The sequence below is a fragment of the Perna viridis genome, chromosome 8 (genome assembly GCF_037379345.1).
Source record: "Perna viridis isolate PV_CMFRI_1.1 ecotype Kerala chromosome 8, ASM3737934v1, whole genome shotgun sequence".
NCBI classification, from domain to species: domain Eukaryota; kingdom Metazoa; phylum Mollusca; class Bivalvia; order Mytilida; family Mytilidae; genus Perna; species Perna viridis.
In genome coordinates, this window is record NC_142452.1 from 7,167,755 (window position 1) to 7,183,177 (window position 15,423).

General features: G+C 32.2%; 1 protein-coding gene across 1 annotated transcript in view; it reads left to right on the forward strand.

Moving 5' to 3' along the window:
• Window positions 1-685: 685 nt before the first annotated feature.
• LOC148609141 (uncharacterized) overlaps window positions 686-15,423 on the forward strand; it is a 44,690-nt gene continuing 29,952 nt past the window's right edge. The window contains exon 1 of the mRNA XM_088540384.1: window positions 686-916. Coding sequence (XP_088396510.1) covers window positions 838-916 — 79 coding nt within the window. The 5' untranslated portion in view covers window positions 686-837. The remainder of the gene's footprint in view (window positions 917-15,423) is intronic.

Consider the following 15,423-nt stretch of genomic DNA (forward strand, 5'->3'; position numbering starts at 1 on the left):
TTGCGGCAGGGAATTCATGTGTACTGAAAAGAAAACCTGACATCCGTTCATATACATCATATATGTCATGATTTTGTGTTGCACTGTATTAATCTGACATCTGAACATTTCCGTGTTAGTCTTTATTTGACTTAATAATATTACTTGGGGTTTCGCAATATTAAAAACAGCTTACTAAAAAAGATATAAAATACTGCTGTCATATATTTGGTGATTAGCAGTTGTTGAAATCTCAAGGAAGGTGTAGTAATTACTGTAGGTAAACACGTTTTATATGTCTTCGAAAAATAATGTATCATTCTCAGTCTTTATAGAAGTCGGTTAATATAATCCAAGTTTAGCTGTTTCAGCGTTTCTTTCAGGTTATCATAAGATCAATCACAGACTGTTAATATATCGACTTTTTTCAAGTAACAAACCTCCCCGGGTATAATTACCTAATTAAGGACAGTAAAAGATTTAGCCTCACCTTCCATTTCAATTCAATTGATTAGCAACAATATATATACACATTTCAAAGCATTACAGTAAAGCTAGTGTCGCAGAAACTCCAATCGATGAGTTGTCTATTGCAGTAGAAGCTAAAGGAAGCTCCATTATTGACTGCTAGCAGATGTTTTGTCGCCCACATTTAATTAAGATATACATTACAACAAGGCTCATTTCAAAATCATCTTTTAATTGCAGCTCGGGAGTGAAAACCTTCACCATGAAACAGCTTCTATGTGTTCTGTTAAATCGGTATTTAATAGAAGCGAATAGGTTGTGATTTAACAATAATGCTTACAATACTATGAAAACTGAATCGAAGGAAAATGAACATATTTAAAATGACGAATGGGTCAATGTAATGGATTGTCTATGGAATGTGCCCACGGAATATTAGTTATATTTCTTTGCTGTAGCTTTGTTAATGGTGAGTGTATTTTATTTATATTTCTTAAATGTCATAACGTGTTCCTGATTTCGGTACATTTAACATTTTCGTAGTAAACGACATGATTTTTGTTTCCATGCTCATAATTCATTTTCAGGTTACATACAAAGACGCAGATAGAGTGGCTATCCAAAGTTAAAAAAACAAACACACACATCCACAAATCTGTTTATAAAGTTGCAATAAGGACGCTTTCTATCATTTTCTGTGCCTCGACAAGTCAAGAAAAACTTCTGGGTACATGTTTCTTTAACATGATGGGAGACACTGAAATGACTAAATCCTGGAAAATAAGCCATTTTATTTTCTTGCAAGCAAGATGATTCAGACTTTTGTATTGTTTTGCACTTGCAACATTGACACTTTAATGCACATTCAAACGACAAACGACCTTTGTCATAGATAGGCAACCTATTTGACTGGACTCTATGAAAAGAACAGCGGTTGTCACTTCTTTGATGTCGACTGGACTCGACGAATAGATGAGCGATTATCAGTTCTTTCACTTGACTCGACAAATAGAACAGCGGATGTCTGTTCTTTGACTGAACTTGAACAATTGCAAAGCTGTTGTCAGCTCTTTTGTGTTGTACTATTATTTTTCCAATATTCTTTGTTGCTATGGCGACATTTTTATTCGTGGATTTTCCCACGTTCAAAATACTTTTAACTGGGGTACGAAAAAGTATAAAGAAATGAACTACCCCCCCGCCCCCCCAAAAAAAAAAATAAATAAATAAAAATAAAAGCAAAACAAGACAAGAAACAAAAAACACTAGATTCATTTGCACTTCCTGATCAAACAGTTTATAAAAAAAATTAAAGATATTAAAGACATTCCATCTTATCACGATGTACGACACATTCGTGATCAACTTCTAAATCAGAAACGAACGAACGAAAACTCAGCATCGAAACATTAATTTGAATAAAAATTGAGTGCATAAGTATCAGTAGACTGTCCATAACCACCTGAGGAAACGTTATATTCACTGCTGTTGGTCGTTTTTGTGAACGATTTCAAATGTTTTATCTAATTACAACGCTTAAGCGTATTGGTCACAAGCACTGTCAGAATATATAAATAAATCACTGCTTGTTTATGTAATAATTATTTCTAGACTGTTGACGGTCAACCTCATATGCTCATGTGCTAATAAAGCAAATCACATTGTCACTGTCAGAATAGTGCTATTTTAATTTTAGAATTCATCCTGCCATATTTTAATAAAACCAAAACAAGAGTTTCAGAAAGAAAGATATGACTCTCCTTTTAAAGTTTGAAGGGCTCATATTAGTTTCAATGTACAGCTAAATTGAATGTATTTTTTAAAAGTATACAAGACAATAGACGATTGATTAAATGACCCGTGTGTCTAGGTATTTTGTCTGAAATTGCAGAACGTCTATTCTACTTGAGACGTTAAACGTTATCACATTTCTGACTAAACATTAAATCTTGTTAGTGATAAAATGAAATTGTTGTTAATTGATTCAATGATGAGTAGTACACACCATATCACAACTGTCTCTGTTGATTAGAAAGATAAAGTATTATGTGCTTAATATATGGACCAGAAAAGTACAAATGCATCGGTATTTCTTCCGTGTTTTTTTCCTTGTTCAAAACTCAAACTACAAATGCTTTATCAACATAATGACCTTTACCAGTAGGATATTAATAAAAGTGTTTGATGACAATTACCAGAATTGTTTTGTCTTTAAGTAAGCAATTAAAACTGTTGTTTTGTCTCTTCTATACGGAGTTAGACTATATAAACACCTATTAGTAATCGGCTATCGTGCTGCTTACATAAGTTTAAGAACGTAATACTTAAGTTCATATCGACATCAATCTACACAACGTAAAGAAAGACTCTTTACGTTACAGCTGCATCCTGTTGATATAAACCAGTGATGAAACAGTCAACCTCTGTTACAGTTTATTCTACCGGCTCATTTTGTGTCATGCTATATCACAAACTTTCGTATTTTTGTGTTTTTGTGAAATAACTTCTACATTTTTATTATTGGGATATTATTCTCTCTTGCTATTTTTTGTTATTTGTTTTGTTTTTTATTTTGTTTGTTTTACGTTTGCATCGGTTAGGTATTACTTATTTAATTAAGACTCGCCACAAAAAGTGTCGACCTCAAGACGATGTGCCGCGTTCCAGCATTAGTGGCCTTAAACTTTTACTTTAAAATTAAATTTGTGTTTTTAACTTCCTTCGTGTATCGAAGTGTTCGTTTTGTAGCTTTTTTGGTCTTCCAGTGTATTCTTTTTTTAATTTTGGTACAACTGGTCGTCAAATTGTGTTTCAATCAGTCAAACCAGTTTTTTTTTGTGGTTCAGGTGAACTCTTGTGTCTGTGGTTCAATGGCCTATGAGTGTGAAATAGGAAGAAGAAAGAAAAAAGAAATGAACAAATATATATATAAGTTATATTTTTTATCTGGCCGAGTGGTCTAGGACGCTGGATTTTGTGCAAGCGATGTTGCCATAGATGTCACAGCCGTACGAGTTCGAGTCCGCGCCGAGTGTACGACCAAAAATCTGTATTGCAAATTTGACAGTTCTAACATCTTTGGGAATTTTTCAGACCTTTATATATATATATGCACTATTGATCTGCAAGTACTTTCTAAACTGATCATGATGTACGACGTGTTCGTGATCAGCGACATATTCAGAAACGATTGAAGCATCTGCAATACATCATAAATAAAATATAAACTGCGTTTTTTTTTTATATCTGTTGACTGTATATCAACACCAGAGAAAATGGAATACTTATTGCTGTTAGTCGTTGCTATCATAAATTTCATAAACTTCTCAATGCCGCCTTATCTAATTACCATCAATTAATATATTGGCCCCAAGCGCTAAGTTGGAATGCTTTTTTGTGTAATCATCATTTAAAGATCTTTTTTTTTATTTACTGGTCAGTCTCAAACGTGATATGAACTCAAACACCCTTGACACGCCTTCAAGTTCAAATAGATTGAACTGATACAGCAAATCACATTGCCACTGTCAGAGTTTTAAATTGGAAAGATGCTGCCATATTTTGATAAAACAAAACTTGTGATTCAGAAAGGCGACTCATAATAGTTAGATATTTTTGAAATTGAATGTAATTTCTTAAAGTAGAAGTATCTCTAAATAAGACAATAGACGATTGGTTCAACGATCCGCATTTCCAGGTATTTTGACCGAACTTGAACGCCTCTATTCAAAAATATATTATTCCACTTGAAATGTTAAAAACTATTGCATCCGACTAAACTTTTAATCTTATAAGATATTTTTATTAAGCGATTTAATGATGAATAGTACATGGCATATCTACAATTGTCTATTTTATTGCCTAGAATGAAGTGTACTTAATATATGGGCCAGAAAATGTACAAATGCATCGGATTTTCTTCTATGTTGTTTATGACCCTTTCAAGTAGGGTATGACCAAAAATGTCAGAGATCAATTAACAAAATATTTTGTCCTTTTGTGTGACTGAATAATTGAAGTCATACGATAGATGCAGTTAATGAATCATTAAGACATAGTGTATCAAACCACAATATAATATTATTTTATTTCAGTCACTACCCTTATTGTTAAGCCGTTGTTTAAAAAAATGCCTTAAGCATGATGTATGTATCAGCTCTGAAAATATACCTAACTTATCATAAGGTGATAACCTTCGTTTAATGTTGGAATAAAAATCATAACATTCACGTAAGAATTGCTTTGCAATTTATTTCAAAAATAATGTAAATCTAGAGCTTTTATGTGATAGAGACAGGTTTTTGTAGAACTCATGGGATTTTATTTATTTTAACCAACAAGTGTGAAATGTATATGCAGTAACACTTAACTTCATTATTAAGAACAAGCTCCCCACCATGAAACTAGACTATCTAAACTGATATTTATTACGCAAGTTTGGAATGTCTTAACCAGCTGTCAAAACTATCTCAGTAATGACAAGAAGAACAAAGTTGTTATCCAAGAGATCAAAGCACTAAGATACCTTATAGTCACAATGAAATAGGTACACTAGAACGTTTGTCATTATAACATATCTTTGAAGTCGTGTTTTGCATTCCTCGTCGTTGGTGATTAAAAAAAATAACTTTAGACATATCATGCTACTTTATCGAATTAAAATGTCTATTCCAACAAATATACTAGAAATTAAAATATTTTATTTGTTAAATGACAAAAAAAAAAGGAAAGAAAAAAAAAACAGAAAAAAAAGAAAGCAAACTTAAACGATTTAAGAATCCAACATATACCAGGTGTTTGGGTAGTGTATTTTTGTCTCGATTCTCTAGAAACAGTCACATATATAGATACTCCGTTATTTTGTTCGGCAGATTAATAATGTTAACAAGAGGTTCCCCAAAATAAAGAATTGGAAATTGCACGAAGGGTTTGGTTCTCTCTCACATTTTGTATGACTTAAAATACACGTACATGAATTGAAAAGAAAAAATCTAATTTTTGTTTGTTTGGTTTTTTTTTGGTTTGGTTTTGTTTTGTTTTGTTTTTTTTTGGGGGGGTATCTTTTGTTTTTGTTTTTGTTTTTGTTTTTTGTTTTTTTGTTTTTAAATCTACCATACCATTTTGAAAATTAGAAGAATAGAATTGAAGGATTTTCAGACTTCATTTGTTTGACGCTCTTTATATTTCGTAATATGTACTTCAGTTTTCGGTACAACTGAATCAACTTTAGATAAGTGAACTGGATAACAGAAAGTATTTGATCTCTAAGACTTTTTTTTTGGATTTAATGTGAATTTGTTTAAAAGAGTAATCAAGGGAACCAAGGTTATTGCGGTAATCAAAAGAATGTAATTCAGGGACAAAGACCAGACATGGAAAACAGACACACACAACGAAGAACATAAAGTAATTAAAATCATACATACAAAGTAGCAAAAGTAAATGAGCAACTCAGACTCCACTGAAAACTGGGAGCATGGACCAGGTGCACCAGTAGGGTAAGAGTTCTTTGCTATTCTAGATACACATGCCGACATGCTCATAAAAAGTCATGTCCTGGGTAGACAAACGAGGAAAGGAAAACTATGACACGTTGAACAAATCAGTTTTCATGGCGCAGATGGATACATCGTAACGATCCTCGAATTCATGATGACGACCATAAAACTTTTGTAGTGATGACTCCAATCTTGTAACAACATAATCCTGCTCCAGAAGCTTATTTGTTAGAATTCTAGCGCGATACAAAAAGTCTGCGTAGTCTCGACAAGCTCTGGCATAACGTATGAATTGCGATATGAACATTCCATACGCACGTGCAGAAAGGATGTTGTCACAGATGAAAGGAAAGTTGACAATTCTGAATGAAAAGTCATCACGTTTGTCGTGTTTAGTTAATAGTTGTCCTTTACCATCGATTTTTAAGTGTAGGTCAAGATATGAGGCTGACTTCACACTGGACAAATATGTTGTCGATTAAAAATTCTAGCATTTTGTAAACATCTTCTGTATTGGGAAGATGATTTGGAATTATTTCTTACAAAGTATGAGGAAGAACACAAGAGAAGTAAACTGTGATTCAACTTAGTTAGTTTCCTGATGAAATTGTTATCAGCTAACTATTATGTTTCATGCTTTAATAAGAACTAATTACTCTTATAATTTATAATTAAAATGCAATACTTTAAACGAACCTCGGCATCATCTTTTTGACTTCCTAAAAATAGCACAACTGCAATCGATATTACTCTTTAATCACTAGTTATCTCAATTGTTATTGATTCCATGATATATGCATATAATGATGTCTTAACCATATGATATAATAGATGATAAATAATTTGCAACCCAGTTAAAGTGGAATTATATCATCATAATGCAGGTTGTTCCCCTGATAAACATAGATATTGCGAAATTTTCATTTTTGTATAGAAGAAAAACACCTATAATAACCTTAATTGTTGTCATTAAAACTGGCCATTGATGGTGCGTTGTTAAAACTTTACAATACGTATTTCATCCGTTTTTATTACCCCGCTGAGAGACGTTGAATACGTTACGCCACATGACTTGATGAATTCATGAAAATGGGTTCTTTACTCCAATTTAAAAGAAAGGAACTGTTTATTGAGAAACAAACCTACAATCTGATGAATGATTGTGTGTAAATACGATGATATTTTATATCACAATTAGTTATTTCTATACAGATAATTTCTATTAATTATGCATCATATTAATGAACCGGATGTGGCAAACTAAATACAAATAGGCTGTAGGTTTTAATGTTTTCAACAGAAGAAATACCGGATACAAAAAGAAATCGATACTATACTTATAGACCATACTCAACGGGTGTTTTAAAATTGAAAAAAAGGAAAATAAACATTTTTTACACGTAAACGAAGATATTCCCATCAATAAGACTAGAACATTTTTTGGCGACATTAACCACGAGGTTTTTTTTTCTCTCCTAACTTTGTACCAAGCACTTGGTCTAGTTACTTTATTTTCGTAAAAGACTTCAAACGCAACTCATAATATGTATCAATAACTTAAGTTAAGAATTCATGACTTCAAAGTATGAACTTTGTTTGAATAAAATCCTGCTGCAAATGTACACATTTTTGAAAAAAGGTCACATATTTAAGAATCACGAAATGATAATAATTCATGCATGAAATCCAAATTGCATAACAAATACATAGGAAGTTGCGTAACGTTAAATTCTTGAAATATATTGGATGAAATAATACTTTTATTATTGTTTGAAAATTTATAAATCTCTAGACGACTGCATATTCTGTATTTTGGCCTAAAAGAAATAACCGGAGTATTTTCGTTGGATAGGATGAGTTCTGTTATCAATCGGAACCAATGTATTTTATCAACAGAACTATTTATGTTCGTTATTGTAGCGGTAACAATTGTGTTTTTTAGATACCACCACTTTCATGGTAAGTACAAGTAGTCTGTGGTGAAAACGAGTGCATTTAATCTAATCACATTAAATCTAGATATACAACAATGGATTCTGATTTATTTACATTTTTTTTAAAAAAAAGCTAACATAATTTGTATCAAAAGAAACTCTTTCCTGCATTCTGGAATACGTGCTTGTTATTGTAAAGAACACACGTTAAGAGTCTTTTCTTGGTACACAAATTTACCTATAATGTATTCTGTCTTTCTTAACTATTTGCTGAAACAATTTTTAAAATAATATTGACAACTTATGGCGACAATCAAAGGGTATTGTTACTTGAAATGTGTAAACACAAGTCTGAATAAAATCCCATACTAAGAATACATTAAACAAAATTACATAAGTTGCATGTCCTTGGGTAAACAAGTGGTCTCCTCATCCTTCTCAAAGAAATTAAAACTGATGTTTTGTCTATTTTTCTTCTTTACAGAGTTAAATAAGCTAACAATCCTGTTGCATAAGAATATACAATCGCATATAGTACTGTTTATATTAGTTGCAGAGTATGTTACTTACGCTTCTACGGACAATAATCAATGAATAGAAATACACTTAACGTTACAGATGTATCTTGTTGATATAATCCAGTGATGAAACAGTCAGTTTTTGTTACAGTTTTTTCTAGCGATTCATTTAAAGCATTGAACTTTAATATATACAATACTATTTGATTTGGTGTAATTACTTTTACTTGTATATGATCGAGTAAGTCGTCACCCTTGTTTTTGGACGTTTTCATCATAAGGTATTACTTTTTTAATTAGGACTCACCATATACATTTGTAAAGTGTCCATAACAAATTTGTCTTTCAATATGGATTTTTGAACTTGAAATGTAAATTACCTCAAGACGATGTGCTGCGTTTAAAGATTAGTGGCCTTTAACCTGATATTTTGACTTTGAGGCTACACTTCCTCGGTGTACCAAATATTGTCCGTTCTGTTACATGTTATTATTATTATTATTACTATTATTATTATTATTATTATTGTGTGTTTGTTTTGTTTTTTATTTGGTCTTCAAGTATATAAAAATTTAATATTTGAAATGATGGTACAGAACTTTATGATGACGTTCTAGAGTTCGTGGCCATATATTTTACACTTAAAATGTTGCAGTTGACCTTTTCCTAATAAAACAATTTGTGCTTTGGTAGTTTTTTGTTTTTGTTCTTGTTGTTGTTGTTTTTTCTTTTTTGTTAAAGTTCGATGTCAGTTACTTTTGTAGACAAACTCAAGTGAATGTATCTTTTTATGGGTTGTTGACTTTCGACTTCCTGATTTTTGTTTTTGTTTACATATTGTATTTGTTTTTGTATTGTAATATATCGTGGATTTTACTGTTTTATATTTGACAAGCTAAGCTGGCCTTTTGGTATTGGACATAAAGTTAGAAAACTTCAAGTTAATTTGTCACTTTTCATGTTTGGTGATTTTTTACTATGAACTGTAACGTTGAGATAAATTTTTTGGGTTTATAACTTTGCATTTTTCACTGTAACTTATCGTATGCTGTTTGTATTATCTTTTGTCTGTAAAGCCGTGTGAATAAATACTTCCATTACACTTTGTCGCATACCAGTGGTAGTGACCTTTGATCTTGAGCCTCTACATGTGCACTTTTAGGTCAAATTTCCAGATTTTGATTTTTCGTGTAAAATATAGCGTCTATACTATAACTATAACGGTTTTATCTTTGAAAATAGTATATAGAAATTTGACATTTTGTTTGTTGTGATAAAGCTGTCTTTACATTTTCAATAACAATTTCGTCACGTCTCCATAATTTAATAAAGAAGGAGCCAACATTAATTTCATGAAATCTATTTAAAACGGTTTAATTAATCAAGTACTCAGTGTATAAGTCTTTATCCGCCCATTTCTTAGATTGAAATTTGAAGTTGCAGATTGCTGTGTGGTTCATTACTCGAGGTATTACAATTATACTGAAGCTTTCATCCTCTTACTTGATATCAAATGCATAATTTCAAAACGCCTATTAATTTAAGATAAATTGTAATTTGTGAACATAATATAAATAATTGAACACTAAAGATGTTTTCGATGGGTGAAACACAACACTATGACTTCCGGTACATTTCAGCAGAACTTCGATAGATTCACATACGATCGTCTTTTCCTTAAGGCCCTTTTTGAATAATAAACCCTTATAGTATTTGATAAAAAAAATTGATAAAGTTTTAAAATCATTTCAAAACAATGTTTATAGTATATAGTGCGTGTGCTTTTTGTTTCCATTATTTTATTCTACAATTTTTTTATAGATTCTGGATGTTCAAATATTTCTGCTCATTTCTTAAACACCTTGTATTTCATAAATTTCATTTCAGAAATGTTCAAACCATTGTTTGATGATTTGATAATTTTATTGGAGAAATATTCGTATAAATTAAGTTAAATACAGTAAGAATCATTAACTGGTAGAAACCATGGTGATAATGGTGATCGGCTAAACAAATGACATATCACCGGTAAGAATTATGGTAATCTAATGAACCTATTATTTTAACATGTATTTGTATAGGGTAAAACAAAAATAGTAATATATCTTACTACGATAAAAGAACATGTATGGCAAGTGCATCCTGCAGGCATATATGGGTGACTTAATTCTTTTATGTATAAATTTTGCTTACAGTCAAAATTGATAAGTCGACTATATCAGGTACCGAACCTTTTACTTCCGTTCCAGAAGAGAAGCACCCAAATCTCGTTTGGTACGAGATTGGGGAAACGAACACATACGTTAAACTTGTTTTAATTTGTTACCAAATAAAATAACATGTTTTTTTCATCTTTGACAAGAACTTTACGTACGACATGTTGCGTACTAACAAGAAATATTGGTACTTCTCCACCAGTACTTTCATTACATGCATATCCAATCTCCTTTGTTCAAATTAAAATGAAGCATTTAGATGAAAGTAGTTAATTTGTAATTCTGATCAGGCTTAAAACAGTAATTGTGATCGGCAACTGAAATCCCTATATAAAACGGGTATTTTGCAAATTGTTGCAAAGATATGAAAATGTTAAACTGAAAGCATTGACTCTGATAATTTACTCAAGTATGCTGACGATATGATTATTTTACAGAATATGTAGAAGGTCTGCTAAATATCCTGAATGTTTTGTATGAAAATAACAGAAAATGGAAACTGTCCTTAAATGGTAGCAAAACAAAAATTGTAGTTCTTTTTTTCTTTTGAAATGGTGGTAAAACCATAAATCATGCAATGATGAAATGGTGGTATTAATTAAGTTACCTATTTAGGTGTTAAATTTAATTACGATGTCACGAAAAAATGTCACTGAGCAATGCATAGTAAAAGTATGTTTGCTCTTTTAAGAAATTTTAAAAAATCATCATAAAACATGTATGTGAATAGTGTATTGTGGTATTAATCTGAGATATGGGAATTTCACAAAGCACAAGATGTCGGAAAAAAAGTCATTTAAAGTTTTGTAAAAGAGTTTTGAATGTAAAGTCAACGACATCTAATGTTATGGTTTATTATGAACTGGTGAGATATCCATTATATGTGTATAAAAGGGTGCATATTTTTATTACTGGTTGAAATTGTAATCTGTCTAATTGTTATAAATTATTATTTGAACAGACGATAGAGTATCCTAACAGTAAGAATAATTGGGTGTGTTCAATAGGAAATGACCTATGTAAACTGGGCCTTAATGCTATGTGGAATAGTGGAGGTGGTGTTAACTATATACATATTGTAAAGCAAAGATTATATGTTTGTTTACAAGAATTTAATGCAAACTTAAATACTGCTAGCATGATTTGATTTCTACTTCTTGTCTTTAACCATATTATAAACCTACACTATTTATGTATAAGAAATTCTTAACCAAGATGGGGTTATGTTTTCATAGTCTTGCAATCGATGTCAATAAATGAACTAATGGCAATAGAAGTCTGGGTATGCCAATGTTTTTTTTAATGATATTAGAGACAAATTCCATTCTATACTTGCATGTCCTTTTTAAACCTTATTTTTTGATAAAAAAAACTTTGTGTTTGCAAGTTACTGCAACTGTTTAATTCTATAAAGTATCAGACGAATGTTGAATCTTGGAAAAATTTAAAATTCGAAATGATCTTTACTTGTTACCTTTGTACTACATTTACTGCCTCTACTTGGTAGATAATTAAACTGTATATATACACGAATAATTCATGTTTATATGTTAAAATTTCATATCTGCTTTAATACTTTTGTCATGCCAATTGATCTATATACTGTATGCCATTTGGTATAATATGGACACAGCGTCTAGAAAAGCAGAGGACGCTTACCCTACCGGTGCACCTGGTCCATGCTCCCAGTTTTTAGTGGAGTCCGAGTTGCTCATTTGCTTTTGTTACTTTGTATGTATGATTTTAGTTACTTTATGTTCTTTGTTGTGTGTGTCTGTTTTCCATGTCTGGTCCCTGGATTGCATTATTGTGGTTGCCGCTATAACCTTGGTTCCCTTGATTACTCTTGCAAGAAAAGACTATATCATAGATATGTTTCTAAAATCAATATGAGTAGACAAATTGCACTAAGTTTATTTTGTGATTAGATTAGACTTAATACAGCAGCTGAATCATGTATTGACTGACTACTTCGATTGCATGTTCAAAATAATTTACTGTGTACTAGATGATGTCATACTATGATGTTCTACCACAGCGATCTTCGTTGAGTTAAAAATAGCTGAATGGAACAAGAGCTTGTGGGAAAAGTTAAATGTAAAGCTTCATCAATGAAATGATTTATATTCCCAAAGCAAAATCTCATAAATTTACGACGAAGGTTGTCAATTGAATTAAAGAATAACCTAGGGAACGAAGATTCTAGCGGAAATCGAAAGAATGTAACCCAGGGACAAAGACCAGACATGGAAAACAACAAAGAACATAAAGTAACTAAAATAATACATACAAAGTAACAAAAGTAAATGAGAAACTCTGACTCCATGGAACATGGACCAGGTGCACCGGTAGGGTGTATATTATTTGCTTTTCTAGAAACACCCGCCGAGTTGCTCATAAAAAGTTAAAAGGAAAGAAGAAAGGAAAACTATGACACGTTGAAAAAATCAGTTTTCATGATGCGGATGGATATACCGTAACGATCCACGAGTTTATGATGATGACCATAAAACTTCTCTAGTGATGACTTCAATCTTGTAGCAAAATAACCCTGTTCCAGAAGTCTAATTGTAACAAGTCTAGCGCTATACAAAAAGTCTGCGTTGTTACGGCAAGCTCTGATATAACGTGCAGGTATGAGTTGTGATATGTAAACTCTATACGCACCGATGAAAGGAAAGTTGACAATATGGAATGAAAAGTCATTGCTTTTGTCGCATAATTTGGTCAATAGTTTTCCTTTACCGTCCATCTCTAAGTGTAGGTCAAGATATTGCAGTCTCTGCAAATGGATAGTGAATGAATATTTGATAGTAATAATATTAGTTTAAAAGAGCATATATATTATGGAGAGACTTGAAGCAAGTATAAACAGAAGCTTGAATAAACCAGAAAATGTAAGACCAAAAATAGTGTTCAGGCTAAGCCAGGCAACCAGAATATCTAGGCCAAACCAACTCTATTTTGTGTTTGGCCTGACCTAGCCAAATTTAAGACCAGGCCAGGCCATGATCTAGAGTATGCCGAATGCCAAATGTTTTTTTTTTCTCATAATAATATTGTTTTAATCTTTGCCTCTCTTTTCATCTCCTTTTAATAGTTTTGTTAAAAATTGGTCAGATTTGAACTGACACACTCTTAATTTAGAAATATGATCGGTACGGTAGAATTCGTCTGAACTCTAGAATGAGATAAAAATGTTTCTTTTAAGTCTTGATTTGTTGATTGATTGATTGATTGATTGATTGATTGATTGATTGATTGATTGATTGATTGATTGATTGATTGATTGATTGGGTTTAACGTCCGAGCAGCAGTATTTCAGCTATATTCAGACGATAAATATGAAATGGATGACATGGAATGATGACGAAATGAAAATTGGGATGGGACACAAGGATAATAGGGTCGACAACTTTTGATTGCCACTAGAAAAAGGGAGGGATGGGTGAGGTCGGGCAATTTAGCTCATGTGGCGGAGCGCAAAGGTTCCTACTATATAATACCACAACAAGGTTCTTTAGCGTGCTAGGAACGTGGCATCTTTCCCAACACGGTGCACCACTGTGGTTTGCGGTCAGGTTTTCCGTATTATAGCCTGACAACCCCAGCATGCAACACGCAAGGGGTATCCCATTCCACCACCTGGCGCACACAACCCAGTTTTTCTATGGGCAGAGCACCTAGCCCCCAGCTAGGTTCCTGAGCACTATTTAGTCGCCTTTTACGACAAGCTTAGCGCTGCTGCAGGCCTATTCTTTTGACACCCGGACCTGCACGGGACGTCTTGATTTGTCAATTCACTACAACTCTTATATAATTGATTTGCTATGGCTTAGGCTGTTCAGTCTTAACTTATTTCAAGCCTTACACAAGAGATATACTTGGCATAGCTTGCAAAATATTGCAGGCTACATGATAAAAGCAAGGTAATGGTCATGTTCTATGAATCGCGATATAATTAATAATTATAATTAGTAAGGGCTTAGGACAACGTTTTCGGTATTTTGTTCACTGAAATGCGTTCACATGTACCCCCCCCCCCCGCCAAAAAAAAAAAGAAGAAGAAAAAAAAAATTAAACACAAAAACAATATCGTGCCAGAGTCAGGCTCGAAATATTAACCTTTTCATAAAATAACAATTGCATAGTACGACTGGCAAACCATTTGTAATGAGTTACATAACGTTTCCTACTTTCGTATTTTATTATTTAACCATAACGTTATTTTTTCAACTAAAAGCACCTTACCAGTCATCTTTGTTCACTGTGTCATAATTTCCTTTTCTCTATCGTCTATCCCGGGCGTGACATTCGGTAGGTGTTTCTTGAGAAATTGGTTCATGCTCCCGGCTTTTGATAATTATTTTCTTTTTGTTGTACGTGTTATTTCGTTTATTTCATGTGTTTTTTTGTGTTTGTCTATTTTCTAATTTTCTCATCGTTATACTTATTTCCCGTTGACAATTACTGTAATACTGTACATTTTTTCACACTAAGAAGAAAGTAATTTTCTCCGATAAGCATTTCTTAATCACAACCGTGGATTGAGACAGGACACATGAGCTGTTCAGTTAAAAACTAACACAATAGACTGAAGTATTAGTGCAAGAGAATAATGTTAGAAACGGAACAGAACAAAATTTTGATTGGGTTTATTTAGTTCAATCCAACACAATAAATAAGACAACATACAAATGTGCTATTACAAACTAAACATTATAAATCATATGCAAAGTTTCATTAAGGCATACACTAGTGATAAGCTATAAAAATTAGAATGAAAGTGCGTAAATAATAAGGTATTATT